This window comes from Oncorhynchus clarkii, chromosome 27 (genome assembly GCF_045791955.1).
Source record: "Oncorhynchus clarkii lewisi isolate Uvic-CL-2024 chromosome 27, UVic_Ocla_1.0, whole genome shotgun sequence".
Lineage (NCBI taxonomy): Eukaryota > Metazoa > Chordata > Actinopteri > Salmoniformes > Salmonidae > Oncorhynchus > Oncorhynchus clarkii.
This window is the reverse complement of record NC_092173.1, coordinates 1,926,875-1,947,428: the sequence shown is the minus strand read 5'-3', so window position 1 is coordinate 1,947,428 and position 20,554 is coordinate 1,926,875. Positions and strand designations below refer to the sequence as shown.

Genomic DNA, 20,554 nt, shown 5'->3' with positions numbered 1-20,554 from the left:
CCGAAAGATACACATTTCTCTAGTAGTAATTGATTGATTGGATTTGTGTAATGCTTTACATATTAAAGAGGGGAACTCACCTCTTCCACTACCAATGTGTAGCACCCATTTGGGCGATGCACAGCAACCATTTTGTGCCAGAACACTCACCACACATCAGCTATCATGGTGGAGAGGTGAGGAGTGATATATGCCAATTGGGAATCAGGGGGATGAATAGGTGGTCATGATTGAATGGGGCCAGGTTGAGAATTTGGCCAAGACACTGGGGTTATCACCCTAAATTCTTACAATAACTGCAATGGAATTTTCTATGACCACAGATTCAGGACTCCCGTTTAATGATTCATTTGAAAGACTAGTCTAGTCACAGTTCTCTAGTAGTCCACACATTTGCTGCATGGTTAGAGTGGGGGGTATACTGCTGCTCAATATGGGTAAGCACAATGCAAAGCCTCAATCTCACTGCAGTCAGTCCTGAGTAAGGACTGTTATTTGCCTTCTCCTCAGTCTTACAGTTATGACTGTACCTGTCCATGTCACTGAAGTTTGTTAGAAACACAGAGCTGAAAAATACATCTCATCACTCCATCATGTGACCTTGAGCTGGCGTCCAAACGACCCCTGGGGAGGTCAGGGGTTAGAGCGGTGATCTGTCTGGGTCCTCTGGGATTGGATTCAGTAAGGGTGGTGGTGAGTTGCTCTCCTGGGGTGGAGACGCTGTGGAAGTTTGAGGTTTGGCTCTGCGTCGCAACTCAGTGGACAGATTCTCCTTTTCAACTAGGACGACAACCTTACCCAAAGCCTGCAACATAAAGGGCGTGAAACAAAAAGAAAGCAAAGGGTGGATTCATTGACTCTGAAAAATTAGCTTAGAATTTTCTTCATATCATAGAACACAATAACCTAATTTACTTGGAAATTCATTTTCTGAGGTTAGCAAACAAAATACTCAACCAATGCACTATAATACAACATAATAATGCAGTACAAAAAAACGCTGGAGAGGGATCACACATTGACATCTAGTCCCTGAGACTTGCAGCGTTTACATGCTAGTCGGCACTAGGAAACTCTGAAATTCCGTACTTGCTAACTGGTTGAACACGGCTTGTGTATAACTATAACCAGTTAGCAAGTTATACATTTCAGAGTTTGGTTCCCTTTTGAAAAAGTATGAATACCCCTGGAGCTCCACCCCTAATGCCCTATTGGTAGAGCTATGACTGGGCTCTTGAACAGTGTGACATAGGACATGTGGGCTACAATACATATGCCGCATACACGTGCTAGTCGGAACTAGGAAAATCTGAAATTCCGTACTTGCTAACTGGTTGAACACGGCTTGTGTATAACTACAACCAGTTAGCAAGTTATACATTTCAGAGTTGCATCAGTTTAGAGAGAGTGACAGCTTAGTGAAAAAGTTCTGTCATGGGTGTATCTAAAGTTATTTTCATAGACATTCAGAAATAACAAATTAACTAGTAACCTTTGATAAGGTAGAGTAAGCTAGCTAGAACTAGTAGCATGCCCATTTATATCTGAGCTAATATTTCTGAATATTTAGAAAAGTAAACTGGCTAGCTATCTCATCCTACTTTGTGATATACACTAGTTATCCCGAGTAAGATCATTAATTTTAATTTGTTGCATCTGTGTTAAATCTGTTTTCCCTTCATCAATTAATCAGTGACCAGCCAATCAGCGACCACTACTGCAAGGCATGTTTCAACTTTTATGTTGAGACGTTTTGTGTAGGGTAAAGTGGTTTTGATGATTGATAATGAGGAAAAAAATACACTATCTAATCAGTAGAAGAATCAGCTGGAGTTATCATTGGTTAAAAGAAGAAGCCAAAATTACACTGAATTATATAGAGATTTGATTGGTTAATCGGTTGGTTGATTGATCGATTGACTGACAGGTATCTAGAAAGAGGTACAGGGGTTCTCACCTCGTTCTCAGCCAGGGCCTCCTTGGCCATGTAGTGCTCTCTCTTAATTTTGATCTCCACATCCTCAGGTATATCAGGGACCATGAAGTCAATCAAACGACCGATGAAGAACACAACATGCTGAGCAAAGAGAAAGGGAAAAAAGAAAGAGAGAGAGAAGATGGACCAGGGAAGGAGACACATTATAAGCATACAGCGCATTTGGAAAGTATTCAGACCCCTTGACTTTTTCCATATTTTGTTACGTTACAGCCTTATTCTAAAATTGATTAAATAGTTTTTTTTCTCCAAAATCTACAGACAAAATATTTTTTTTTTAATGTTTGGAAATTGATTAAAAAAAGAGCTGAAAAATCATATTTACTTAAGTATTCAGACCCTTTACTCAGTACTTTGTTGAAGTACATTTGGCAGCAATTACAGCCTTGAGTCTTCTTGGGTATGACGCTACAAGCTTAGCACACCTGTATTTGGGGAGTTTCTCCAATTCTTCTCTGCAGATCCTCTGAAGCTCTGTCAGATTTAATGGGGAGCGTTGCTGCACAGATATTTTCAGGTCTCTCCAGAGATGTTTGATCGGGTTCAAATCCGGGCTCTGGCTGGGCCACTCAAGGACGTTCAGAGACTTGTCTCAAAGCCACTCGTGCGTTGTCTTGGCAGTGTGCTTAGGATCGTTGTCATGTTGGAAGGTTGAACCTTCGCCCCAGTCTGAGGTTCTGAGCACTCTGGAGCAGGTTTTTATCAAGGATCTTTCTGTACTTTGCTCCGTTCATTTTTCCTTCGATCCTGACTAGTCTCCCAGTACTTTCCGCTGAAAAACATCCCCACAGCATGATGCTGCCACCACCATTCTTCACCGTAGGGATGGTGCCAGGTTTTCCTCCAGATGTGATGCTTGGCATTCAGGACAAAAAGTTCAATCTTGGTTTCATAAGAGCTGATATTCTTGTTTGTCATGGTCTGAGAGTACTTTAGGTGTCTTTTGGCAAACTCCAAGTGGAATGTCATGTGCCTTTTACTGAGGAGTGGCTTCTGTCTGGCCACTCTACCATAAAGGCCTGATTGGTGGAGTGCTGCAGAGATGGTTGTCCTTCTGGAAGGTTCTCCTATCTCCACAGTTGAACTCTGTAGCACTGTCAGAGTGACCATCGGGTTCTTGGTCACCTCCCTGACCAAGGCCCTTCTCCCCCGATTCCTCAGTTTGGTCGATCGGCCAGCTCTTGGAAGAGTGTTATTGGTTCCAAACTTGAAGGCCACTGTGTTCATAAGGACCTTCAATGCTGAATAAATGTTTTGATATCCTTTCCCAGATCTGTGCCTCGACACAATCTTGTCTCGGAGCTCTACGGACAATTCAACCTCACGGCTTGGTTTTTGCTCTGACATGCACTGTCAACTGTGGGACCTTATATAGGCAGGTGTGTGCCTTTCCAAACCATGTCCAATGAATTGAATTTACCACAGGTGGACTCCAATCAAGTTGTAGAAACATCTTAAGGATGATCAATGGAAACAGGATGCACCTGAACTCAATTTCAAGTCTCATAGCAAAGGGTGTGAATACTTATGTAAATAAGGTATATGTTTTTTAAATTTTTATAAATTTCCTAAAATGTCTAAAAATCTGTTTATGCTTTGTCATATTGGAGGTTTGTGTGTAGATTTATCAGGGGGAAATCAATTAAATCAATTTTAGAACAAGGCTGCAACGTAACAAAATGTGGAAAAAGTCAAGGTTGTCTGAATACAATCCAAATGCACTGTATATGAACATCGTAACAAGCCTGTAAGCTTACTCAGATGCAATGTGTTGACAAGCCAACACTCCGAGACCAGAGTATAAAAATAAAACACCAAAATGAAGCACCACAGTATAAAAACGAAACACCCTTCGGTTTTAAACCAGTCAGTGGCAGTGCACACATTCTCAGAGCACACGACAAGGCATCTCAATCTCAATTCTCCAAGATGCCTCAGCTCCTTAACAAAAATGCATACACAGATAGACCTGTAAACACTGAATTAGTCAATTAATTGCATTGAATCTGTACTGCAAAAGTTGTCCACATAATGGCATAGCTCAACTCAACGGAACTTGCCTCAAAAATTATGACAAAGGCCAGCCGGCAAGCCAGAAGGTGGAAGTACTCCGGTCGAAAATGCCCATTTCTGTCCCTGTATCCTCTATATCTAAAAAATAAAAATAAAAAATGAACAAAGAAATGCTAGATGACAATGCCAGTTGTAGAGTAATAGGAACAAGAAAATAACGACGTTCACGAAATGCATATATACATTCATGGATGATTATGAGTGTGTCTCTACCTGCATTGTGTGTTGTTGGTGTTAAAGTTGCTTGGGGAAGTACCCAGGGTGAAGTTAACATAACCCTGAAGGTTTCCATCATTGTTGTAGCGGTAGTAGAGGCGAGGCAGGAAGTCAGAAGTGAAAGCTATCAGGAAGGCCTGGCAGAGAGGCAGGAGTCTTCATTAAACCAAACACAATAATAACATCACACACACGCAAGTAACACAGACACACACACATATACAGTACACTTACATTACTAATGACAGCAACGTAGGTGATAACTTGTAGGATGTCCAGCCAGATTCCAATGTCCTGAGCCCTCTCGGCTACGGGCCGTCTGTACTGACTCACAAACTTCTGTGCGTCCAGACGCACCTCTACCCAGTTGTTGATGAGGGCAAACAGCGGGGCAAGTGGACATGCTGCCACAAAGATGGTAATGAAGCCAAACTGCAGCACTGAAAAAGAGGGGGGAAGTCAGCATTCACCTTCTGCTTGTGTTGGGGTATGTAAATGCATCTGTAATCTGAGTAATGTAGTAATGTACAATTCTGTTAAATTAATTAAATGATGGATTAGCAGAATTTAGTGCCCACAGAAAATATTCTGAAATAATTTGTTAATTTGTCTGTCATGGAAAGAGCAAGTGTTCATAATGTTTTGTTCACAGTATTTATACCCCTTTACCTTTTCCCCATTTTGTTGTGTTACAGCCTGAATTTAAAACGGATTAAATTGAGATTTTTTGTGTCACTGGCCTAAACACAGTATCCCACAAAGTCAAGGCGGAATTATGTTTTTAGAAATTAATAAAAAATAAAAAGCTGAAATGTCTGGAGTCAATACAGTTGGAGTCAGAGGTTTACATACACCTTAGCCAAATACATTTAAACTCAGTTTTTCACAATTCCTGACATTTAATCCTAGTAAAAATTCCCTGTTTTAGGTCAGTTAGGATCACCACTTTATTTTAAGATTGTGAAATGTCAGAATAATAGTAGAGCGAATGATTTATTTCAGCTTTTATTTCTTTCATCACATTCCCAGTGGGTCAGAAGTTTACATACACTCAATTAGTATTTGGTAGCATTGCCTTTAAATTGTTCAACTTGGGTCAAATGTTTAGGGTAGCCTTCCACAAGCTTCCCACAATAAGTTGGGTGAATTTTGGCCCATTCCTCCTGACAGAGCTGGTGGAACTGAGTCAGATTTCTAGGCCTCCATGCACGCACACACTTTTTCAGTTCTGCCCACACATTTTCTATAGGATTGAGGTCAGGGCTCTGTGATGGCCACTCCAATACCTTGCCTTTGTTGTCCTTAATTGACTTGCCTAGTTAAATAAAGAATTTAAAAAATGAAGAAAAACAATGCACAATACAGCACTTGAGAACAATGACACATCAAGTGGTTTGTGATGATGTGATGTGACGATCTTGCTCAGTTGGTAGAGCATGGCTCTTGCAATGCTAGGGTTGTGGATTCGATTCCCATGGGGAAAAACTATGAAAATATATGTACTCACTACTGTAAGTTGCACTGGATAAGTGTCTACAACAGTAAAAGGACTGAATAGACCATTTCAGTTTTCACAAAAATAGAAGAAGACAGTGAATGTTCCTAAGTGACTGTTACAGTTTTAAATCTACTTGAACATCTATTGCAAGATCTGAAAATGGTTGTATAGCAATGATAAACAACCAACTTGACACAATTGTGGGAAGCATTGGAGTCAACATGAGCCAGCATCCCAGTAGAACACTTTCGACACCTTGTAGAGTCGACAAATTGAGGCTGTTCTGAGGGCAAAAGGGGTGTTGCAACTCAATATAACGAAGGTCTTCATAATGTATTGTACACTACGTGTACTGTATATTCTGTATATTATCCTCCAGAGAAAGTGAATTAATTCATTTGGGGTATGGATTACACAATCTGACTGAGTAGGTTCTGCACAGCACTGTTTATTACCTACATGGCACAATAATCTTTGGGATGAGGGGACAGTTACATTGACTGGGGGAAGTAAAGCACGTGGGAAGTAGAGCAGTAAACGTGTGTAGCTAATCCTCCTCAACGGCTTAGTAGAATCATATTGTCAAGACCTAGGGGTTTCAACTTTGTTTCTCCATCAATTACTTGATGGCACACAGAGTCCTGTCTATTTAAAATGTTAGGGTTCGTTTGCTCCCGGTGCGTGTCACTGCCAGTTACCCAGATAACCTCACTTATTCAAGAGTAACAAAAATCACAAGAGTAATTCCTTATCCAATAAGAAATACACAATTACAATTCCCATTTAATGAATGTTTTAAAACACCGTGTTCCACAGCCCTGCCCTATTAAAGGTGTGCAGGAACACTCACCCATTTCCAGATATTCATCGAACAGTCCCTCACACAGCAGGAGTTCATAGTCGGTCTCCCAGGGTGCAGCATCCTGTGTCGGTCCTCCCTCTTTCACCTTCTCATCTTCAGCTCTAACCTTAGGATGGATCTTGCGCTTCTGCCACCAAGACTTTAGTTTTCTATCATGAGACAAAAGGAGAGAGGTTTTGCCTTAACGAGCACAGAAGCAGTACATAGGTCCTTTATGTGGGCAAGACAATTACAATAACTTACTCCCACTGGGCACAGATGTCAGTTCAACAAACGTAGTTTTGATTTACATTTGGTTGATTTGTTGTCAACTAATATAAATTCAACATTAAATCAACAAAAATTGGATTTAGGTAAAAAATTGGGTGACAAAAAATCCAATCAGTTTTCAACATTGATTCAGCGTCATCACATTGAATTTTCTTGTTGAAATTACATGGAAACAACGTTGATTGAAAACCAGTTTTTCCCAAGTGTATTGAGACTGTGATTGGATTTTAGACAAAACTGGGGGAAGCTGTAGGATTACAAGACTCACGGCATGATAAACTCCTGAATGTTGTTGATGACCTGTTTTCCCACCATGATGACCAGTAGCTCCTGGGCCAGTTCAATGAGACAGCCCCCAGCACCGCACTGCAAACAACAATACACACTTACAGGTTATGCACATGGGCGCAGGCACACACACACACAGGCTGATAAAGACAGCAAAGTTACATCCCAGCAAACAGTGAACATTGCTACAGGTTCCTTAGCATGGCAGCATCCCATACAAAACACAACTATGAAACTCTTGAGGCCTACTTGGATATACCAGGGCACCCTACCCTGCACTGGGCCATGATCTGAGCAGACACCTGCCTACTGTGGGTTTTATCTTTCCACTTGACATTGTTACAGGATGTTTTTGAACAACTACCAAACTTGAACTCCACTTGGATTGACCCTTTTGGACTCTCCCACAGCCCCCTCCTGGCTTTCGACCGGCCTGTACTGAAAACTACATCCCCTCCAAGGTGCTTCTCTCCTGGCTATAATACTGGTAACATGGCCTGCGTTGCGTTGCTGATTTGATGGGCCCCAGCATTTAATCGCATCGAGTAAGTCACCCCTCTCTCCTTGCTGTTGTTATGTTGGCCAGTTTTGTGCCTTGGTTGTGTTATTGTGGGTCCTAGTGCTGCCTTTTAGTCTGTGGTTGGGTTCTGGCTTGCTGCCTATAACTGTGGTGATCCTACAAACTGTGTGATTCAAACTAACTATCACACTGTGGATTGATTGGTTTTAAACTGATTCCTCGCCAACCTTTTTTATTTCCGTGGATTTTAACTGAATACTTCCAAAGTGGTGTCTACCACTTTTAAAGACTAGGGTGAACGTTTCATCCCATGTAGGAGCTGCACCTACACTGTACAAATATAAACGCAACGTGTCACGCCCTGACCTTAGTTATCTATGTTTTATGTATTATTTTGGTCAGGTCAGAGTGTGACGAGGGTGGGTATGTGTGTTTTTTCCTGTCTAGGGTTTTTGTATATCTATGGGTTTTTTGTATGTCTAGGTAATGTAGGTCGATGGTGGCCTGAATTGGTTCCCAATCAGAGGCAGCTGTTTATCGTTGTCTCTGATTGGGGATCCTATTTAGGTTGCCATTTTCAGTTTCGTGGGTTATTGTCTATGTGTAGTTGCCTGTCAGGACTCGGTTTATATAGCATCACGGTAATTTTGTTTAGTGGTCTTTCTTTATTAAAGGAAGTATGTATTCATATCACGCTGCGCCTTTGTCTCATCAATACGACGATCGTGACAACATGCAACAATTTCTATGATTTTACTGCGTTACAGTTCGTGTAAGGAATCTGTCAATTTAAATAAATTCATTAGGCCCTAATCTATGGATTTCACATGACTGGGAATACAGATATGCATCTGTTGGTGATACTTTTTTTTAAAGATAGGGGCGTGGATCAGAACCAGTTAGTATCTGGTGTGACCACCATTTGCCTCATGCAGCACGACACATCTCCTTCACATAGAGTTGATCAGGCTGTTGATTGTGCCCTGTGGGCATTCCAGAAAAGTTATATTTTAAAACATTTTTATTTCACCTTTTATTTAACCAGGTAGGCCAGTTGAGAACAAGTTCTCATTTACAACTGAGACCTGGCCAAGATAAAGCAAAGCAGTGCGAAAAAACTACACAGAGTTACACATGGGATAAACAAACATACAGTCAATAACGCAATAGAAACATCTGTGTGCAAATGAAGTAAGGAGGTAAGGCAATAAATAGGCCAATAGTGGTGAAGTAATTACAATTTAGCAATATACACTGGAGTGATATATGTACAGATGAGGATGTGCAAGTAGAAATACTGGTGTGCAAAAGAGCAGAAAAACAAACATGGGGATGAGGTAGGTAATTGGTTGGATGGGCTATTTACAGATGGGCCAAGTACAGCTGCAGCGATCGATAAGCTGCTCTTGAGAGCTGACGCTTAATAAAGTTAGTGAGGGAGATATCAGTCTCGAACTTCAGTGATTTTTGCAATTCGTTCCAGTCATTGGCAGCAGAGAACTGGAAGGAAAGGATGTCAAAGTAGGTGTTGGCTTTTAGGATGACAAGTGAAATATACCTGCTGGAGCGCGTGCTACGGGTGGGTGTTGCTGTGGTGACCAGTGAGCTGAGATTAGGCAGAGCTATACCTAGCAAAGACTTATAGAAAACCTGGAGCCAGTGGGATTGCGACGAACATGTAGCGAGGACCAGCCAACGAGAGCATTCAGGTCGCAGTGGTGGGTGGTATATGGGGCTTTGGTGACAAATCAGACGGCACTGTGATAGACTGCATCCAAATTGCTGAGTAGAGTGTTGGAGGATATTTTGTAAATGACATCGCCGAAGTCAAGGATTGGTAGGATAGTCAGTTTTACTAGGGTATGTTTGGCAGCATGATTGAAGGAGGCTTTGTTGCAAAATAGGAAGCTTATTCTAGATTCAACTTTGTATTGGAGAAGATTAATGGGAGTCTGGAAGGAGAGTTTACAGTCTAGCCAGACACCTAGGTATTTATAGTTGTCCACATATTCTAAGTCAGAACCGTCCAGAGGGGTGATCCTAGTTGTGCGGGCGGGTAGCGATCGGTTGAAGAGCATGCATTTCGTTTTACTAGTATTTAAGAGCAGTTGGAGGCTATGGAAGGAGTGCTGTATGGCGTTGAAGCTCGTTTGGAGGTTTGTAACACACAGAATCCAAAGAAGGGCCAGATGTATACAGAATGGTGTCGTCTGAGTAGAGGTGGAGGAAAGAATCGCCAGCAGCAAGAGCGACATAATTGATATACACAGAGAAAAGAGTCGGCCTGAGAATTAAACCCTGTGGCACCCCCATAGAGACTGCCAGAGGTCCGGACAACAGGCCCTCCGATTTGACACACTGAACTCTGTCTGAGAAGTAGTTAGTGAACCAGGCGAGGCAGTCATTTGAGAAACCAAGGCCGTTGAGTCTGCCGATAAGAATATGGTGATTGACAGAGTCAAAAGCCTTGGCCAGGTCGATGAAGATGGCTGCACAGTACTGTCTTTTCTCAATGCGGTTATGATATTGTTTAGGACCTTGAAGGTGGCTGAGGTGCACCCGTGACCAGCTCGGAAACCAGATTGCATAGCGGAGAAGGTACGGTGGGATTCGAAATGGTCGGTGATCTGTTTGTTCAATTGGCTTTCAAAGACGTTAGAAAGGCAGGGCAGGAGGGATATACAGTGCCTTGCGAAAGTATTCGGCCCCCTTGAACTTTGCGACCTTTTGCCACATTTCAGGCTTCAAACATAAAGATATAAAACTGTATTTTTTTGTGAAGAATCAACAACAAGTGGGACACAATCATGAAGTGGAACGACATTTATTGGATATTTCAAACTTTTTTAACAAATCAAAAACTGAAAAATTGGGCGTGCAAAATTATTCAGCCCCTTTACTTTCAGTGCAGCAAACTCTCTCCAGAAGTTCAGTGAGGATCTCTGAATGATCCAATGTTGACCTAAATGACTAATGATGATAAATACAATCCACCTGTGTGTAATCAAGTCTCCGTATAAATGCACCTGCACTGTGATAGTCTCAGAGGTCCGTTAAAAGCGCAGAGAGCATCATGAACAAGGAACACACCAGGCAGGTCCGAGATACTGTTGTGAAGAAGTTTAAAGCCGGATTTGGATACAAAAAGATTTCCCAAGCTTTAAACATCCCAAGGAGCACTGTGCAAGCGATAATATTGAAATGGAAGGAGTATCAGACCACTGCAAATCTACCAAGACCTGGCCGTCCCTCTAAACTTTCAGCTCATACAAGGAGAAGACTGATCAGAGATGCAGCCAAGAGGCCCATGATCACTTTGGATGAACTGCAGAGATCTACAGCTGAGGTGGGAGACTCTGTCCATAGGACAACAATCAGTCGTATATTGCACAAATCTGGCCTTTATGGAAGAGTGGCAAGAAGAAAGCCATTTCTTAAAGATATCCATAAAAAGTGTCATTTAAAGTTTGCCACAAGCCACCTGGGAGACACACCAAACATGTGGAGGAAGGTGCTCTGGTCAGATGAAACCAAAATTGAACTTTTTGGCAACAATGCAAACCGTTATGTTTGGCGTAAAAGCAACACAGCTCATCACCCTGAACACACCATCCCCACTGTCAAACATGGTGGTGGCAGCATCATGGTTTGGGCCTGCTTTTCTTCAGCAGGGACAGGGAAGATGGTTAAAATTGATGGGAAGATGGATGGAGCCAAATACAGGACCATTCTGGAAGAATGGAGTCTGCAAAAGACCTGAGACTGGGACGGAGATTTGTCTTCCAACAAGACAATGATCCAAAACATAAAGCAAAATCTACAATGGAATGGTTCAAAAATAAACATATCCAGGTGTTAGAATGGCCAAGTCAAAGTCCAGACCTGAATCCAATCGAGAATCTGTGGAAAGAACTGAAAACTGCTGTTCACAAATGCTCTCCATCCAACCTCACTGAGCTCGAGCTGTTTTGCAAGGAGGAATGGGAAAAAATGTCAGTCTCTCGATGTGCAAAACTGATAGAGACATACCCCAAGCGACTTACAGCTGTAATCGCAGCAAAAGGTGGCGCTACAAAGTATTAACTTAAGGGGTCTGAATAATTTTGCACGCCCAATTTTTCAGTTTTTGATTTGTTAAAAAAGTTTGAAATATCCAATAAATGTCGTTCCACTTCATGATTGTGTCCCACTTGTTGTTGATCCTTCACAAAAAAATCCAGTTTTATATCTTTATGTTTGAAGCCTGAAATGTGGCAAAAGGTCGCAAAGTTCAAGGGGGCCGAATACTTTCGCAAGGCACTGTAGGCCTGTAACAGTTTGAGTCTAGAGTGTCTCCCTCTTTGAAGAGGGAGATGACCGCGGCCACTTTCCAATCTTTAGGAATCTCAGACGATACGAAAGAGAGGTTGAACAGACTAGTAATAGGGGTTGCAACAATGGCGGCGGATACTTTTGGGAAGAGAGGGTCCAGATTGCCTATCAAGCTGATTTGTAGGGATCCAGGTTTTGCAGCTCTTTAACATCAGCTGCAGCTGTCTGGATTTGGGTGAAGGAGAAGCGGAGGGGGGGGGGGGGGGGGGGGGCAGTTGCTGTGGGGGTTGCAGAGCTGTTGGCCGGGGTTGCGTCAGCCAGGTGGAAAGCATGGCCAGCCGTAGAGAAATGCTTATTGAAATTCTCGATTATCGTAGATGTATCAGTGGTGACAGTGTTTCCTAGTCTCAGTGCAGTGAGCAGCTGGGAGGAGGTACTCTTATTCTCCATGGACTTTAGTGTTCCAAAACTTTTTAGAATTAGTGCTGCAGGATGCAAATTTCTGCTAGGAAAGCAAAGACTAGCTTTTTCAAACTGTGTATATTGGTTCCTGACTTCCCTGAGAAGTTGTATATCACGGGGACTGTTCGATGCTAGTGCAGTGACGCCACAGGGTGTTTTTGTGCTGGTCAAGGGCAAACAAGTCTGGAGTGAACCACGGGCTATATCTGTTCTTAGTGATAATTTTTTTAAATGGGCAGGCTTATTTAAGATGGTGAGGAATGCACTTTTAAAGAACAATCAGGCATCCTCTACAGACGGGATGAGGTCAATATCCTTCCAGGATACCCGGGCCAGGTCGATTAGAAAAGGCCTGCTCGCTGAAGTGTTTTAGGGAGCGTTCGACAGTGATGAGGGGTGGTCGTTTGACCGCAGACCCATAGCGGATGCAGGCAATGAGGCAGTGATTGCTGAGATCCTGGTTGAAAACAGCAGAGGTGTATTTGGAGGGCAGGTTGGTCAGGATTATATCTATGAGGGGCCCATGTTTACTTATTTGGGGTTGTACCTGGTAGGTTCCTTGATCATTTGTGTGAGATTGAGGGCATCTAGCTTAGATTGTAGGACGGCCGGGGTGTTAAGCATATCCCAATTTAGGTCACCTAGCAGTAAGAACTCTGACGATAGATTGGGTGCAATCAATTCACATATGATGTCCAGGGCACAGCTGGGAGCTGGGGGGACTATAGAAAGCGGCAATAGTGAGGGACTTATTTCTGGAGAGATGGATATTTAAAAGTAGAAGCTCGAACTGTTTGGGCATAGACCTGGATAGTATGACAGAACTCTGCATGCTATCTCTACAGTAGATAGCAATTCTGTCACTTTTAGCAGTTCTGTCTTGACAGAAAATGTTGTAATTGGGGATGGAAATTTCAGAATTTTTGGTGGCCTTCGTAAGCCAGGATTCAGACACGGCTAGGACATCAGGTTTGGCAGAGTGTGCTAAAGCAGTGAATAAAGCAAACTTGGGGAGGAGGCTTCTGATGTTAACATGCATGAACACACGGCTTTTACGGTTGCAGAAGTCAACAAATGAGAGCGCCTGAGGACACACAGAGCCTGGCTTAACCTCTACATCACCAGAGGAACAGAGGGTACGGCTAAACGCTATAAGAACTGGTCGTCTAGTGCTTTAGGAACAGAGAATAAAAGGAGCAGGTTTATGGGCGTGGCAGGATAGATTCAGGGCATAGTGTTCAGACAAGGGTATGGTAGGGTGCGTGTACAGTGGTGGTAAACCTAGACATTGAGTGACGATGAGAGAGGTTGCATCTCTGGAGGTGCCAGTTTAGCTAGGTGCGGTCTCCGCATGTGTGGGGGGTTGGGACAAGGAGGCTTTCTGAGTAATGTTGAACAGGACTAGGGATTCCGCAGTAAAATAAAACAATGAGAGCTGCCCTTAACAGTATACAAGGCATATTGACATTAGAGAGAGCATAAAGCAATCACAGGTGTTGATTTGGAGAGCTAAGACAACAACGGGTGAGATAACAACGGGTAAATAGCTAAGACAACAACAACGAGTAAATGGTGATGAATGGGCGGAGAGGGTCAGTTAGCTACACACAGGGCCCGAGTTCGAGGCTGGGTACCGTGTTAATGAACAGTCAAGCAGGCGTCGGCTGTGTAGCTGAGTGATCATAGGGTCCAATGAGCAGCAATAGATGAAACAGGGAGCCGTTCGGTAGTCAATTACTACGCTAGGCGAGCGGGAGACACGTCGTTCAGGAAGCTAGCAGGCCGGTGATAGCAGATGGATCTTCACCACATCCACGATGCAGAGGCCGGTTCAGAGCACATCGGCTGAATTGCGTCAGCAGATCAGCAGACCAGTCGTGATGGATCGGCGGAGCTCTGTGTCGACAAATGGTCCAGGCCAATTGGCTACAGAGGCATTGTAGTTGGTGTACTACGTTTGCTAGCGAGGCTAACTGGTGCATGGACAAGGGCGTTAGCCGCAATAGCCACTCGGTAGCAGCTAGCTAGCTGCGAAGATCCGGTGTAATGGTCCAGAGCTTGCAGCAGGAATCCGGTGATGTAGTGGGGGGAAAAGGCAGTCCGATATTCTCAGGGCTGATATCGCGCTGTGCAGACTGGCAGGTGTTATCCGGGCTAAAGCGGCTGGTGTCCGAGCTAAAGGTAAAGACCGCTATCATTGGCTAACAATGACTAAATAGCTAGTAGCTAATTAGTTGGCTAGCTTCTGATGGAGGTTCCAGTTACAAGGTCTAAAAAAATAGCAGATCCGTACCACATTGGGTGAGGCAGGTTGCAGGAAGGTATATTTAATTTGAAAATGGAAAAAAGAGATTGAAATATAATGAAATGTATATAAAAAAATGAAAAAGACTGAATATATTTACATGGGACAAAAACAAACATCTTACTGCTGCGCCATCTTGGATATACACACAATTGCTCAAAGTAGCCCACGTTAACATATGTAGTTAAGAAACAAGGTTCATTAAATTAATAATAACAGATGACATTCATATTCTGACAATATCTGAAACTCACTTAGAGAATACCTTTGATACAGTGGTAGCAATACAAGGTTATAACATCTACAGAAAAGACAGAAATGCCATTGGTGGAGGTGTTGCTATTTATATAAAAAAACACATTCCTGTAAAGATTAGAGAGGATGGCATATTAAATACTGTTGAAGTAATATTGCTACAGGTTCATCTGCCTCACCTAAAGCCCATTATTGTGGGAAGCTGCTATAGATCAAGTGCTAACAGTCAGTATCTGGATAACACGTTTGAAATACTTGATAATGTATGTGATATCAACAGAGAGGTATATTTTCTGGGTGATTTAGATATTAACTGGCTTTCATCAAGCTGCCCACGCAAGAAAAAGCTTCAAACTGTAACCAGTGCCCGCAATCTGATACAACAGTAACTAAGATGGGGAGAAGTATGTCCATAATAAAGCGCTGCTCTACCTTCTTAACAGCACTATCAACAAGGCAGGTCCTACAGGCTCTAGTTTTGTCACACCTGGACTACTGTTCATTCATGTGGTCAGGTGCCACAAAGAGGGACTTTGGAAAATTGCAATTGGCTCAGAACAGGGCAGCACGGCTGGCCCTTGGATGAACCCAGAGAGCAAACAATAATATGCATGTCAATCTCTCCTGGCTCAAAGTAGAAGAGAGATTGACTTCATCACTACTTGTATTTGTGAGAGGTATTGACATGTTGAAAGCACCAAGCTGTCTGTTTAAACGACTAGCACACAGCTCAGACACGCATGCATACCCCACAAGACATAACACCAGAGGTCTCTTCAAAGTCCAGAACAGACTATGGGAGATGCACAGTACTACATAGTGCCATGACTACATGGAACTCTATTCCACATCAGGTAACTTATGCAAGCAGTAGAATCAGATTTTAAAAACAGATAAAAATACACCTTATGGAACAGCAGGGACTGTGAAGCAACACAAACATAGGCACAGACACATGCATACACACACTTGATAACATATGCACTATACACACACACATACACATTCATTTTGTGTTGTAGATATGTGGTAGCAGTGTATGGGCCTGAAGGCACACACTTAATGTGTTGTGAATTCTGTAATGAATGTATTGTAATTTTTAAAAATGGTATACCTGCCTTAATTTTGCTGGACTCCAGGAAGAGTAGCTGCTTCCTTGGCAGCAGCTGTTGGGGATCCATAATAAATACTTCTCCAGCGTGCCAGGGGCCATCAAAGATGAGCATTTGCCCACTGAAGACGGTTACGACGCCGAACTGCAGTCAGGTCAAGACCCTGGTGAGGACGACGAGCGTGCAGATGAGTTTCCTTGAGACCGTTTCTGACAGTTTGTCCAGAAATTCTTCGGTTGTGCAAACCCACAGTTTCATCAGCTGTCCAGGTGGCTGGTCTCAGACAATCCTGCAGGTGAAGAAGCCGGATGTGGAGGTCCTGGGCTGGCGTATTTACACAGGGTTTGCAATTGTGATGCTGGTTGGACGTACTGCCAAATTCTCTAAAATGACGTTAGTGGTGGCTTATCTTAAAGAAATGAACATTACATTCTCTGCCAACAGCTCTGTTGGCCATTCCTGCAGAATTGCATGCTCCCTTAAAACTTGAGACATCTGTGGCATTGTGTTGTGTTGTGAATTTAGAGTGGCCTTTTATTTTCCCCGGCAGAAGTTGCACCTGTGTAATGATCATGCTGTTGAATCAGCTTCTTGATATGCAACACCTGTCAGATGAAAGATTATCTTGGCAAATAATAAATGCCCACTAGCAAGGATGTAAACAAATTTGTGCACACAATTTGAGAGAAATAAGCTTTTGTGCAGACATGATGTGCTTTGGACAAAAATTATTGGGGTCTTTTCTTTCAGCTTATGAAACATGGGATAGACGTTTAAATGTTGAGTTTATATTTTTTGGTCAGTATATTTTGCACAGTTATTGAGGAATATATGTCTGAGCTGGATGTCCAGAGTAAGCAAATGGAGACGCTGCAGCGTATCCCGGATAGGTCCCCCTCTAAGACCTTTTCCTTTTCTACTCCACAGCCTGGATGTCGTGCCATTGCCTCTTCACCGTGTTGCCACTCTCTGACTGACAGGCCAGGGCTGCCCTGCAGTGACCCCACTTTAGTGAAGTCACCTCTCCCCTCCCATCTCACCCGCTCTTCCCATCCTACTCCGACCTCCCATCCTGGCACCCACTCCCCACCCCCCTTGGAGAATAAAAGAGCAAGGCCGCTTTAGGAGGAGCTGGCGATCCAGCTGTTCCACGATAGCAACCAAAGCCCTTGTAAGTCCGTTTATAACATTCCATAATTGGTTACTCTGAGAGTTCCTCTTATTGACATTGGTTGTGGCCCTATGGCCTTATGGTGCTAACCTTGGAAAAGTAATTCCAATTTCTTCTCCTTCCTCTATTACTAATAGAGATAGACCAAGTGGTGCAGTTCTATGCAATCTTATAGCCATACCAACTACTATATATCAATATCAACCGCCTATTGAGCATAGCTTGTTTGAGTTGGAGCTTCCATGTGACTTTAAAAATCCTCAAGGTCTTGGGTTGATGCATTTGAACATTAGGAGCTTACTTCCTAAACTGGATTACATAAAGATCTGGGCTATGCAGACAAATTCGGACATTCTGGTATTGACTGAAACTTGGATCTCAGGGAACATTCTTATCATGTGTTCAGAGCTGACAAGCAGGGTAGAGGTGGTGGAGAGGCCATTTTCACTTTATCTGTTTCTTTTCTCAAATCCATTTCACTTGCCCTAAAATCTGAGCTACTATCTTTAAGCCTTTGTCTGGGAAAAATGTATCCATAACTGTTATAGGGGTCTACCATCCTCCCTCGGCTAACCTTTGTCTACCATCCTCCCTCGGCTAACCTTTGTCTACCATCCTCCCTCGGCTAACCTTTGTCTACCATTCTCCCTCGGCTAACCTTTGTCTACCATCCTCCCTCGACTAACCTTTGTCTACCATCCTCCCTCGGCTAACATTTGTCTACCATCCTCCCTCGGCTAACCTTTGTCTACCATCCTCCCTCGGCTAACCTTTGTCTACCATCCTCCCTCGACTAACCTTTGTCTACCATCCTCCCTCGGCTAACCTTTGTCTACCATCCTCCCTCGGCTAACCTTTGTCTACCATCCTCCCTCGGCTAACCTTTGTCTACCATCCTCCCTCGGCTAACCTTTGTCTACCATTCTCCCTCGGCTAACCTTTGTCTACCATCCTCCCTCGGCTAACCTTTGTCTACCATCCTCCCTCGGCTAACATTTGTCTACCATCCTCCCTCGGCTAACCTTTGTCTACCATCCTCCCTCGGCTAACCTTTGTCTACCATCCTCCCTCGACTAACCTTTGTCTACCATCCTCCCTCGGCTAACCTTTGTCTACCATCCTCCCTCGGCTAACCTTTGTCTACCATCCTCCCTCGGCTAACCTTTGTCTACCATCCTCCCTCGGCTAACCTTTGTCTACCATCCTCCCTCGGCTAACCTTTGTCTACCATCCTCCCTCTGCTAACCTTTGTCTACCAACCTCCCTCGGCTGACCTTTATCTACCATCCTCCCTCGGCTAACATTTGTCTACCATCCTCCCTCGGCTAACCTTTGTCTACCATCCTCCCTCGGCTAACCTTTGTCTACCATCCTCCCTCGGCTAACCTTTGTCTACCATCCTCCCTCGGCTAACCTTTGTCTACCATCCTCCCTCGACTAACCTTTGTCTACCATCCTCCCTCTGCTAACCTTTGTCTACCATCCTCCCTCGGCTGATCTTTGTCTACCATCCTCCCTCGGCTAACCTTTGTATTCCATCCTCCCTCGGCTAACCTTTGTCTACCATCCACTCTCGGCTAACCTTTGTCTACCATCATCCCTCTGCTAACCTTTGTCTACCAATCTCCTTCGGCTAACCTGTGTCTACCATCCTCCCTCGGCTAACCTTTGAGCATTCGAGGAGTTAACTGCACTATATATACAAAAGGATGTGGACACCCCTTCAAATTACTGGATTCGGCTATTTCAGCCACAACCGTTGCAGACAGGTGTATAAAATCACACAGACATGCAATCTCCATAGACAAACATTGGCAGTAGTGGCACCACCATAGGATGCCACCTTTCCAACTACTCAGTTTGTCAAATTTCAGCCCAGCTAGAGCTGCCCCGGTCAACTGTAAGTGCTGTTATGAAGGAAGTGGAGACATCTAGGAGTAACAACAGCTCAGCCGCAATGTGGTAGGCCACGCAAGCTCACAGAACAGGACTGCCAAGTGCTGAAGCGCGTAGTGCGTAAAAATGGTTTGTCCTCGGTTGCAACACTCACTACCGAGTTCCAAACTTCCTCTGGAAGCAACGCCAGCACAAGTACTGTTTGTCAGGAGCTTCATGAAATGAGTTTCCATGGCCGAGCAGCCACACACAAGCCTAAGAACACAATGCGCAATGCCAAGCGTTGCTGGAGTGGCGTAAAGCTCGCCGCCATTGGAGCAGTGGAAATGCGTTCTCTGGAGTGATGAATCACGCTTCACCAATGTAAAGTTTGGTGGAGGAGGAATAATGGTCTGGGGCTGTTATTCATGGTTTGGACTAGGCCCCTTAGTTCCAGTGAAGGGAAATCTTAACGCTGCAACATTCAATGACATTCTGGATGATTTTGTGCTTCCAACTTTGTGGCAACCGTTTGGGGAAGGCCCTTTCCTGTTTTAACATGACAATGCCCCCGTGCACAAAGTGAGGTCCATACAGAAATGGTTTGTCGAGATCGGGTGGAAGAACTTGACTGGCCAACACAGGGCCCTGACCTCAACTCCATCGAACAACTTTGGAACGCCGACTGCGAGCCAGGCCTAATCGCCCAACATCAGTGCCTGACCTCACTAATGCTTTTGGAAGCAAGTCCCTGCAACCGTGTTCCAACATCTTGTGGAAAGCCTTCCCAGAAGAGTGGGCAGCAAAGGGGGGACCATATGGTTTTGGAATGAGATGTTGACGACCAAGTGTCCACATACTTTTGGTCATGTTTTGTATCTATGTACTTAATTTACTAAATCAGAAGTGTTTATGCTGGGTGACCTAAATTATGATTGAAAGTGCTTTGAACAATCTAATAAACATGTGTAATGATCAAAACCTAACCCAGCTGGTGACTAAGGGACTCCTGGACGCTTTGCGAGCAATAAGAAATCCACAGGGGCTGACAAATTAGGTCCTGGTCTGCTTTAGTGTGCAGCGCCCATCATTTTTAGCTCAATACCCCAAATGTTTTATTTAACATTTTCAAAAAAGTATGGAAATCAGCTCCTGTGCTGCCCCTCCAGAAGGCCTTGATAGTAGTGATCTAATCGTATCATCCCATTTCAAGTCTTCCTTGTCTAGCTAAGATTCTCGAATCCTTGGTAAATGTACATTTTTCTTTTTGTTATCTGAGAAATGTATTTTGAATCTAAATCAATCAGGGTTTAGGCCTGGGCATAGCACAATTACAATAA

The 20,554-nt window shown here is 43.6% G+C and overlaps 1 protein-coding gene across 1 annotated transcript in view; it reads right to left on the bottom strand.

Annotated features, from left to right (window-relative positions):
- Positions 1-555: 555 nt before the first annotated feature.
- Positions 556-20,554, bottom strand: part of LOC139385702 (anoctamin 7) — a 45,873-nt gene continuing 25,874 nt past the window's right edge. Inside the window, exons 17-23 of the mRNA XM_071130977.1 lie at positions 7,184-7,281; positions 6,634-6,794; positions 4,520-4,725; positions 4,283-4,422; positions 4,057-4,147; positions 1,958-2,077; positions 556-805 (exon numbers count right to left, since the gene is read on the bottom strand). Coding sequence (XP_070987078.1) covers positions 641-805; positions 1,958-2,077; positions 4,057-4,147; positions 4,283-4,422; positions 4,520-4,725; positions 6,634-6,794; positions 7,184-7,281 — 981 coding nt within the window. The 3' untranslated portion in view covers positions 556-640. The remainder of the gene's footprint in view (positions 806-1,957; positions 2,078-4,056; positions 4,148-4,282; positions 4,423-4,519; positions 4,726-6,633; positions 6,795-7,183; positions 7,282-20,554) is intronic.